General features: G+C 39.7%; 1 protein-coding gene across 1 annotated transcript in view; it reads right to left on the bottom strand.

Annotated features, from left to right (window-relative positions):
* Positions 1-11,191, bottom strand: part of COPB2 (coat protein complex I subunit beta 2) — a 32,557-nt gene that overhangs the window by 11,553 nt on the left and 9,813 nt on the right. Inside the window, exons 5-17 of the mRNA XM_073359989.2 lie at positions 10,511-10,659; positions 9,237-9,383; positions 8,091-8,190; positions 6,672-6,814; positions 6,242-6,441; positions 5,970-6,080; positions 5,582-5,670; positions 5,360-5,466; positions 4,923-5,066; positions 4,045-4,175; positions 3,519-3,726; positions 3,104-3,214; positions 1,337-1,551 (exon numbers count right to left, since the gene is read on the bottom strand). Coding sequence (XP_073216090.1) covers positions 1,337-1,551; positions 3,104-3,214; positions 3,519-3,726; positions 4,045-4,175; positions 4,923-5,066; positions 5,360-5,466; positions 5,582-5,670; positions 5,970-6,080; positions 6,242-6,441; positions 6,672-6,814; positions 8,091-8,190; positions 9,237-9,383; positions 10,511-10,659 — 1,855 coding nt within the window. The remainder of the gene's footprint in view (positions 1-1,336; positions 1,552-3,103; positions 3,215-3,518; positions 3,727-4,044; positions 4,176-4,922; positions 5,067-5,359; positions 5,467-5,581; positions 5,671-5,969; positions 6,081-6,241; positions 6,442-6,671; positions 6,815-8,090; positions 8,191-9,236; positions 9,384-10,510; positions 10,660-11,191) is intronic.

Here is an 11,191-nt window from a genome sequence, read left to right as displayed (position 1 = left end):
GGATTTGAGTGAAGTGTTCTGACAAGGCCAAAAATTTCAAATGTCTTCATAATTTTACCAAAAAAAAATAGCTCTTTGTAAGACTCAAAGTTTTAGCAGACAGCAGAACTGTCAAAAAGATTTTTCTTCTAATACAAGTGTGGTTGGCAGGCTGCCCCACCCCATGAGAAAAAGGGCTGGAACAGGCCAGAGAGGCTGTGCAGACCAGCAGCCAATCAACAAAGGCCTGTAGAGAGCCAATCAGGGTCCTATATAAAGGCTACCTAGCAGAGGAGAGGGCAGTCTCTCCCTGGCTGGCTAGGGAGAAGGACTGGCTCTTGAGGGAAGGATCTAACACCTTGGACAGAAGAGGCTGCCGCTAGACGGTCCGTGGGTTGGGACCCAGAGTAGCAGGTTGGCCTAGGTCTTCCCCTTTATACTGCACTTGGCCACCGAGGAGTGTGGCGAGACAGACTGCAACTTGCCCCTGAGCTGAGGGGCTAGACTTTGGGGTTGTGGTCGGCCACTGAGGCAGGTGCAAACCAAAAGACTGCTGCTAACCCCCCCTTCCCCAAGAAGAGGGTGAGACTGGAGTAGGGGGCCCTGCCAGAGGGGCCGCCGAGCAGAGAGCAATGCAGGTCCCAAGGCAGCAGAGCAGACAAAGGGCAAGACACCACGCGCCAAGGGCACTCTGCAGCTGACAGGAGCTAATTCCCAGAGCAACCAGTGGGAGGCGCCTGCGGTGGTGAGTCATGACCCCATGACAAGAAGTTATTTCAAAATATCAAGCTTGTCACATTAAAAATTGAGCACTTTTGAATTTCTTTAAAATAAAGCAATTGAAAGCTCCAGAGCACAGCAAATTGTCTAGAGCAACCTGTCTCTTGCCATTCTTTAACTGAGATGATGCCCTACCCGTTCTCCCCCCTCTTACACTTTTGGGCAAACAGTTTATATCAAGGCTTCCATACCTGTATTACCACAAGAGATTTCAGTCTTTTGCTTAGAAAAAAGGAAAAGGGCGGGTGGGTAGGTGTCACTTGTTAAACTTCTCCATAAAATGGAAGGGGCAGATCCTCCACTGTAGCCATACTGGTGAGCACTAATACAGCATGTCCAATTACAACACAACTCCTCCTCCCAATTCAAAACTGTCCATTGGTCACAAGGTGCTGGCTTTCTTTTCCATCTCATAAGGGATAGCTAAACAGGAAAATATTCTGTTTCTACACAAGCAATTGTTGTAGCATACCTCTGGCAGCTATCTGACTGGGAATTTGAGGTGTGGTCCACCTCAGTCTGAGTATTATAAAAATAGTGAAAATGAACACAATTGAAGCCTTTGTTTGCTACTTACTTTCCCTGCAAAAAGTAGCTCATAAAAGCTACATTGTTCTTGCCATCTTTTTCTGCTCCTTCTGCTAGCTTGTTCACCATGTTAGCATTTCCTGAAGCAGTGGCCAATAGCAATAAACCTCCATAGTCCTGTGCATGGTGCAGACACTCCTGGGCTAAGCCAAACTGGCATTTACTGATGGCAAGCTCAGCAAGTTGCTTCCACTTCTGTTCTGACTGTAAGAGATTTTCCATATTTAAATGGTTTTAAAATTAAAGAACAGCACATTTTTCACTTTTTTTTTTTTTTTAAGAAAGACTTTGAAAACTGCAGATTAGCAGGAGTATAAATTCAGTCAAGTTCAGGTCTCCTATCCCAACTTCACTTATATGTAAGGCTAAGATTCTGTCATAGTTATTTTAATAAAAGTCATGGTAAAATCACAGGCAATAAAAAAATTCACGGAAGTCTGTGCCCTGTCCATGACTTTTACTAAAAAAAAAAAAAAAAACTGACAAAACAGAGAGTGGGGGAGTCCAGCACCCACCACTACTGTGGCTTACAGTGGCTGGGAGAGAGGTGGCCCTGCTGCCTGTAGAGCTACAGAGTTCGCCAGCTGCCTGCAGCAGCTGAGAGCTCTGGGGCCCACAGCTGAAGTAGCAAATGTCATGGAGATCTCTGGAAGTCACAGATTCTATGACCTCCATAATATAATCGTATTATGTATTATTATCATGTGGCAACTGGTGGGATCTTCCATTTAGTAAGAGGAGGAAAGCAAGATGAACGCACATTAGTATTCCTGGTGTTCAGGAATTTTGTGTTTTAAAACTAAGACTTTCAAAATGTTTTTAATAATAAAAAATATATTGTAACTTTATCTGTCCATCCTTAACTTTAAGATGGACACTTTGTTCCTATTACAAAATAACACGACTAACAAAGCAGGTGATAGATCTTAGAATCATAGAATATCAGGATTGGAAGGGACCTCAGGAGGTCATCTAGTGAATCCAACCCCCTGCTCAAAGCAGGACCAATCCCCAATTTTTGCCCTAGATCCCTAAATGGCCCCCTCAAGGATTGAACTCACAACCCTGGGTTTAGCAGGCCAATGCTCACACTACTGAGGGACAAACTTTTAAGCTTACACAAAACTCCTCTTCAGGTCTCGGAAAGATAACCAGAATGTCGAAGATCAAAATTGGTGCAGATTGCAAAGCATAAAGAGGTTCACACATACTGTAGGAGACCACTTGAAGTGGGCAACTAACGAGACTATCCTCAAAGTTAGTTATGGGCCAGATCATCTATGTTGGGCACTAGAAGTGGAGTTTGGGTCTTGGTGTTCGGCACCTGAAAGTGGCAGGTCTTTGGAGTCAGCACCCATCCATGCAGAAGTCCCATTCCCCTGCACAAATTCTTGGCTTTGTTTCCTTTCCCCCTAGTCTCCACTGTAGCTCCAATAACAGTGCACAAAGTTGGAAGGTAAAGTTATGACCCTGATCCAGTATGTATTCTCAGGGAATTCAGGTAGGTTTCTAGAGGGACAGCAACAGAACATCCTCTCTCCCTCCCCACCCACAGAGCTCAATTCCCTATAGAGCACCTCCGGGAAAGTTCTCTCTGGTTGCTGGGGACAGCAGTGCAGGTAGGGGAGCAGGCTCAAGGATCTGATCTCGATCCCCTTCCTTCACCTGAGGCCTAGCCCTCTGTTAAATTCATCCCAAGATGTGCAGGTTTTGCAGTATGAGCTTGACTTTCTGTTTAAATTAATCTTATGTTTACCTCTGCTTCCACTGCAAGCTGGTATGCAATCTTTAATTCTCCAAGCTGAAGAGCAAGCTCGAAGCGATGTTCAGGATCTGTGGATACTGCAAGAGCTTGTTGTTTGAAGCCCTAAACAGATTTTTCAAGAGTCAAACTGTAGTCTACCAAGTTCATCGGCAATCCTTGAAATTTAATTCTGAACACCAAATCATCTCCCTTTACCCAAGCCAAATTGACTGTTGTATAAACAGAAGACTGCTTTATTCTTAAATGTGAACATATAATGTTTAGCAACAATTTTTTTTTTTAATAAGCATTTGGTTTATGTATGCAGTAATGTGAGAATTCTCTATTGAGTAAACTGAAAAAGGTTAAACTGGAATTACAAGTTTACATGGTCACTGTTTACAGTTGGAAAAAATAGTTATCTTGCCTGTTTTTCAAGAAAATGTGCAACTCTAGTCCTCTGTTCCTTTGGAATTGTAGGAAGAACTTTGTCAGCCATACCAAAGTCTCTCCTCATTACCGCTGTCTGGTACTCGAGCACTGAGACCAACAAGGAGTAACTGACTATGTTTAGCTCTTTATCACCCAGATAAAGCCTGTTGTCCTTGGGGATGTACCCTAATAGATACATTGTCCTATAACAAAAACAATGAATTTTAATCTATTTATAGGTCTCCAACTGAAGATGCAGTAGATTTTATAATAGCAAGACAGTACTTACTATCTAAAAGCTTATTTCAGTTTTACTAGTGATATACATACTATTAGACCATTATTATTCTGTGCGATATTGCAGTAACAATGTTACTCAATATACATTATACTAATGTGGTTAGAAAAAGTAGTGCATGCTAAGAAGTCAAACAACTTCTTGACAAGTTGAACTGTTTCATAACATGATTTAAAAAGCCTTACAAAATATATTAACAGATGAATATAAACTAGATACTCACCTATCCAAATGGGCAATAGTAACAATTTCTCCTCCAACATAATAGTTCAGTCTGTTCACAGAACTGGTGTAAATAAAACAGTCGCCTACCCACAACCCTGTTCTCACAATCTCCTGAATCTCACCAAGAACCTGCCCAAAAAACAAAAGAACAAAAAAAAAGTAAGTGCTTTTGGTGATAAAAAACCTCAACTACATGTAAACATTAGGACTTGGACAGCCATGAAAAACTACCCCCAAGTTGAGTTTAAACACTTCATCCTCCACAATAGGGCAAGTTAAAGATGGAATTCTAGATACAAACTGGAAACATGTACATTTGTTTTAACATTTACAAATATATTCAGTAAAAAGCTTTCATGGAGGATTATTAAAATCCAGGTTAATGATTCCATTTTTGACCTGGACTGTGTACATCTATAGCTCGAGAAAAGACTCTATTAATACGGCTGTCTGATTTACTTGTTAGACAAGGGCCCAGCATTTTCTTCTGAAGTGCTTGTTAAGAACATTATTCAGCATATGCCCACTAACCAAGTCTTGAACTTTAAGTAAATTTCAACATTTGAAAATTGGAGGAGAATTTACACTATTATTTTACCCAGTTTTATGTTCTCTTTTTAGAGATCTTTACGTTTGTTATAAGGACAAGATCTTTTATCCCAAGTTTCAACCGGAAGCATTTTTTCCTCCATTAGCTCCCAACACCTCAAAATACAATTTCTAACTGATGTTAGGGCAAGTTTATAGTAATCATTATTCTGCATCATAGCTAACTTTTAGTCTGTAAAAGGGGAGTGTGTTACGGTACTCAAGGCTTGATCCAAAGCCTACTGAAGTCACTGACCTAACTGCATTCCCACTTTTAACAACAATTACCTCAAAAGCATCTTCAATACCATCTTCAGTGACTCCCTCATGTGTTTCCTGCGCCGCTGCAACTTTTTCAGACAGATACTTCAGAATGAAGAATGATTCCTCTGTGGCAATACAGACCAGCTCACCAGAGTCAGACCAGAAAATCTAAATAAAAACAAGAAATAGCATTTAGGTTTTAAGGTGTTGTGATAAGAAAGGAGGATACACACATTTTATCAAAATATTTGTTCATTTGCACATCCAGTGTAGGGGTTTAGAAGACAGTGTCTATGTAAGAGTCTACTACAAAAAAAGTATAGAAAATTAAAAATATAATTTTTATCTTTAACAGCTTCATGAGATTGACAAATCCAAAAAAGCCTGTAGTATATTCTAAATACCCTTGATATGACAAGTTATATACATATACTCAAAGAGTGCCACCTGACAAAACTCACATGTTTGGGCTGAATTTCAATTCTGCGTATCAATTCTGTGTTATCCCAGTCATAAAATGCCAAGCCATTAACAGATCTGACACCCAGTAAGAAACCTCCATAGATACCTGCAAAGAACAGCAAATGTCGAAGAAATTATTATTTCACTAGCAAACAATTTTTTCCAGCAAGAAAGTTAAGATCTGTAATCTAGCAGATTTAGGAAACACAAATAAAACCCACCCTCTGCACCAAAATCAGGTTTAAAGGACTTCTTCTCTTTGAAGTTCTTAAATATCTTTACAACGCTGTTGCTCTCCCTGATTGCATACCTAAATACACAGAGAAAAATACACCATTACAAAACAATTATCCAGACAACAAGATAGCAAAATGTTATACCGTACAGCCATAAAGAACTCTATAAAATACTAGACATGTAGGCTACTATATTTGATATTTCTTCAAAATTAAAAGTGCATTCAATATATAAGTTTCATGTAATCCGAACTACAGAATGCTTGTTACCCAATCCAGCTTTTAACTTTCAGACCAGTTTAGAGTTTAGGTAGTCTGGAAATTAGCAGAAATACATTTGTTTAATACATCGCAAAATAAAAACCACACTTACTCTGAAGAATCATGTGCCCATACAAACTCCTGTGCAGAACCAAAACTCTTGTTCCTCAAAGCCATAGCTGTGTAAATGATGTACTCACCATCCCCACATACTACTACAAACCTAAAGATTGAGAAAAAAAGCATTTGCATGAAAATTGTGTGCACAGACTATTGGGCATCACTAGAAGTAGATCAGCCATCTAGAAGGTATATTTTTCTGGTGTAGCATATTTCTAAATTTTAAAGTGTCAAGAATTCTGTTCTGAAATTAAAAATTATTACCGTCCATTAGGGTTGTGCTGAATGGTCTGGGGATAGATTTCACAGCTCCCCATATCCTTTACAGCCAGTGGCAATCTTTCTCCATCTTTAATTTCAGCATCTCCCATAGCTTTCAAATTAGCCTGTTGCACTTCCGAGTGTTTAGCCCAAATAATTTTTCCATTCGAATCCATAGACATAGCAGGTTCTTCACGGCCAAGCTAATAAAAGCAGCATATAAAGACAAGCATCCTCAGCCCATTAAGTTCAAATTTCATTTCATTCACTTTAAATACTTATGTATGGCTCTTTTGGAATATGCCAATAAACTGAAGTGCCCATTTTTTTAAATCACTTCAGAGTCTCAGTATTAAAGAATAGTTTAGTAACAGAAGTTCGTGGCAATGGATCACCATTTTCATCTATGCTTTCCAATTTAATATTAAGATACCTTAACAATGATGCTGCCCTCATCATAACCCAAAGCTACATTATTGGATCCTCTCAGACTGGCCACGCACCACACCCTCTCCATGCCATAGTTGAGAGTACTTTCCAAGCGATACGTGCTCGAATGCCAAATGCGGACAGTTCCTGGAGAAAAAGATATATGCAATTTCAGTCTCCTCTCTCAGCAGCAGAACTATTAAACATTATGGCATTCAACAACAAGAATCCAAAGACCACATATGAAAGTAACACCTGTAATTTAAACTTTAGTGAAATAGAACTGTAATTCTTCAATCCCAGCAGTCTCACTGATGTTTGGAGGGATATTTGGTATCTACCACGAGTGTCACATAGGCCAAAGGAGGGAAATCAGCACAGAAGAATCTCTTGGTGGGAGCTTGAGGGATCACAGGGAGGAGAAATTAGGACCTCCGAGCTGCCAGGCAGCTCTCAATGGCTGTGCAGAGATAGCGAGATGGAGTTGAACTGACTGGGGCCTCACTGCTTGCAGATGCCCTAGGCTTCTCAGCAGCAGTACTCCAGCCTTCCTCTCAGCTATGTCCTTCCACCCGTAGGTGAGTTAGATTCACCTTTATTTGGGGTTTCCAAATTAAATATTCATGGTAAATAGGCCCAATGGCCTGTGATGGGATATTACATGGGGTGGGATCCGAGTTACCCAGGAAAAAATTTTCTGTAGGATCTGGTTGATGAATCTTGCCCATATGCTCAGGGTTTAGCCGATTGCCATTATTTGGGGTCGGGAAGGAATTTTCCTCCAGGGCAGACCGGAAGAGGCCCTGGAGGTTTTTCGCCTTCCTCTGTAGGATGGGGCCTGGGTCACTTGCTGGAGGATTCTCTGCTCCTTGAAGTCTTTAAACTACGATTTGAGGACTTCAATAGCACAGATATAGGTGTGAGGTATTTTGCAGGAGTGGTGGGTGAAATTCTGTGGCCTGCGTTGTGCAGGAGGTCAGACTAGATGATCATAATGGTCCCTTCTGACCTAAATATCTATGAATCTATGACTGCGGAGGAAGATTGGAATTATTTTAAGTCAAAGCTGCAGAAAATATCTGAAGCCTGCATCTCAAGCAAGGGGAAAAATTCATAGGGAAGGACTGCAGACCAAACTGGATGAACAAGCATCTCAAACAAGTGATTAAGAGAAAGCAGAAAGCCTACCTACATAGGATGGATCAAGGAAAGCCAGCTTTTGGGGGTCAGAAAGTGTAGGGATGAAGTGAACTACTAAAAGCCAAGCAAAAAACTGGACCTTGCAAAGGGAATTAAAACTGATAGTAACTAGTTCTATAGCCATATAAATAAAAAAGAAACAAGGCGGCTTCCAAACCTACAAAAGGATATGTAACCCACCCTACTGTTAATATACATGCAGTGTCAGAAAACTCAAAGTTACCATCTTCTGAGCCTGTGATTATGATTGGCAGCTCAGGGTGGAAGCTGACACAGGATACATTCTGAGCATGTCCCTCCAGTGTTTGCACACAGGTTTTATTCTGCAATAAGAGTTAAGATACAAGAAAAACAAACATTAACACTAATTTTCTCAGATCACTATCTTCAAAGAAATTTAATGTAAGAATTATGTAAGCATGTCTAGTCTTTCTGTAACCTTTACTTCTACTTCAATTTGTTCAAAGAATAGCATACCCTAGAGTCTTTGTCTTAAGACAAAAGCCCCAACCGCCAGAAATGAATTTGTTCCCATTAGTGTAGCTGCTTCTTTGTTTCCTAAGCTAACTGGGTTCCTATCTACAAAACACTTTGTTGAGAGCAAGGTGGCTCAATGTATTAATACAAGACTCATTAGTGCCTGTACTTTTTGCTTCAAATCCTGAAAGCCAAACATAGAACTGCACAGAATCACAAGGGAAAACCAAGCCTGGTGCTATCTTTGTCCCACAGGCCCAACCTTTTCTTCTCTGCTCCTGCAGCATCCAGCTCAGGCCACAGACTTAGGAATGGATAACTTCCCCATCAATACCCAAGCAACACATACCTAGCTAGTGGGGGGAGAAGGAGAAGGAAATCACAGATGCATAGGACAAGGAACATAAGCAAGAACAGAAAGCAACAAGGAGGAAGAAGAAAACAGACAAAACGATTGGAGAGTACAAGTGGACACAGAAGGAGACAATTATTCTCTGGACATACAGTAAAGGGATACAGAGAGCAGGTGGGTGCCCAATCCATTGCAAGGCGATTGGTCACAAAATAAAAAAATAGGACGCACTACACTACAAGAAAATAAGCCACTGCTATTCAAGACAAAGTTAACTTTTAACATTTAGATTTAAGGTGATTTCTATATTTCACAGCCGGTAAATTCGAATGTTACTCATAATTTTTAACATACTAGTTCTAGTTCAGTTTTTCTGGAAAATACATCACAAAAATCTCTCTATTTTCTATTCAAAGTCATGAAAACTCCAGAATATTTTTCTCCTTCATCCCTTTGCCTTGATTTCCATGCCTTTGCTGCTGATGGTGCCCAACCAAATTAATCAACTAAAGCGTTCACGAAGAGGTGAACACACTGTACCTGATAATCCCAAATCTTGACAAGGCGATCATCTGCTCCTGAAATGAGGTAAGGCTTGTCTCCTCCACTATAATAATCGATACAGTTCACTCCTTTTTCATGGCCTTCCAAAGTGAAGTTGGGTGAAGAAGAACCAAGTTGCCACACCTTGCAAAGAAAAAGATCAGCCATACCTAAGTATTGATCTTACCCTCATGGGCCAGCACCACCAAATAGAATGAGCTCTGAGTAGTGCATTTTTAAAATTCTAGAGACTGGAAAGATACAGCTAATAAATCTATACCACTGCATCCTGATTTCTTAAATGTAGTGGGGAAAAAAAATCAAATTATACTTTGGGCCAATATTTCAAAGCAATAAAATAGCTTTATCCTTCAATGGTCTCTCTTTCATGTTAAACCGCCGTGCATGTATGTAGACTGAAAAACCTGCACATGTATATATCACATTTACACATGCCATACATCATCTTATATGTACTAAGCTTACTATTGTTTCAGAAATCTGCGGTTCGAGTCAGAAATATACATATATCCTTTAGTTGTTAGTGTGGATTTTAGAATCACAAATCTAAAATACTAAATGACTGTTTGTTAAATGGATCAGGGCAGGGTTTAGGTACATTGAGGCCCTAGGTGAAAACTTTGCCTCCTCACTACCATACCAAATCCCACTCACACATACCCATTAATCATAACAGCTGAAGGAGTCTTGAAGTATAGGTGGCCTTTTCTAGTCCTAACACATAACAAAAGTTCCAAGGGAACATGGGGAAATCTCAGTGCCCAGATGGCCTCATGAACCCAGTAATGGCTCCACTGTGCATGAGAATCTTCAGGGTCTATCGCAGGAAAGGGAAGTAAGACTCTCAATGTAGGTACTCTGCTATCTTGCATTTCCCTAAAACGGACTCTGAAAGTGGACGATTATAAAAGTAAAGTTACACCCCCCAACACTTATTGGTAATCCAAATGGAATCACAAGAGTCCATAAATTGCTGCCAGTGATTCACATTTCAAAGATCATATACAATAACTAATCTTGACGTTTCACAGATATATAAAGTCTTTATCCAGGTTCCGATAATTGTTCAACTATAACTTGACTGAGGTCATTCCAATTTATATATGTCCTTGTATGTAGTATACAGTCTATTACTGCACATATACTTTTTTATGAATTTAAATTTTTCCATTGTCTGTATTGCTATATTGTTGTATTTCTCATGTCTGGTAATTATTTAATGAAGTTTTTAAAAGGTATATTTACTGTACCTTAATCGTCCTATCCAAAGAGGCACTGGCAAACTGGTTATTATCCTTTGGGTTTATGACAATCTGCATAACATAATGAGTGTGTCCTTCAAACACCTGAGAACAAGACCATTTTTTATCCCAGTCCCAGAGTTTAATAAGCATGTCATCTGGAAAAAAAATTCAAATTAGGTATTATGGATATTTAAAACTCTCTTTTTTAAAATAAAATCCTCAGTAACCCAATTTTCAAGGCTTGTCCATCCTAAAGGGAAGCATTGCTACTATCAAAATAATTTATGGACTTTACTCATAAGACTGTTTACCCTGAGAGGCGGGGGATGACTACAGGGAATGCAACGGTTTGTTTTTGTTCCCTCCCCTCATGCCCCCAAAAAAGAAATAGTCATCTGCATTAAACCGAAACCTGGGTATCTACCTTGCCAGAAGTAAGAACCTAGTAATAGTCTAGACTGCTTAGCACAGCTAAACATGTGGTTCTCATTTCAGGGCCATTCGGTGTTCTCTTAAAGAGGACATTGGTGTTGGGAAATTGGACCTCTACTTTCTGTTTTATGAAAGTCTGAAAGATTTCTTTAAAAAAAGGTGTGAAAACACTTTGGCAATTTAGTGAGACATCACAAAAAGCAGAGTGAAAGCTGAGCAATTGAGAGGAAAGTGATTTTAAATTACTGCTTCAAA

Source organism: Lepidochelys kempii, chromosome 9, assembly GCF_965140285.1.
Source record: "Lepidochelys kempii isolate rLepKem1 chromosome 9, rLepKem1.hap1, whole genome shotgun sequence".
Classification (NCBI taxonomy): Eukaryota; Metazoa; Chordata; order Testudines; family Cheloniidae; genus Lepidochelys; species Lepidochelys kempii.
This window is presented reverse-complemented; position numbering and strand designations above follow the sequence as displayed.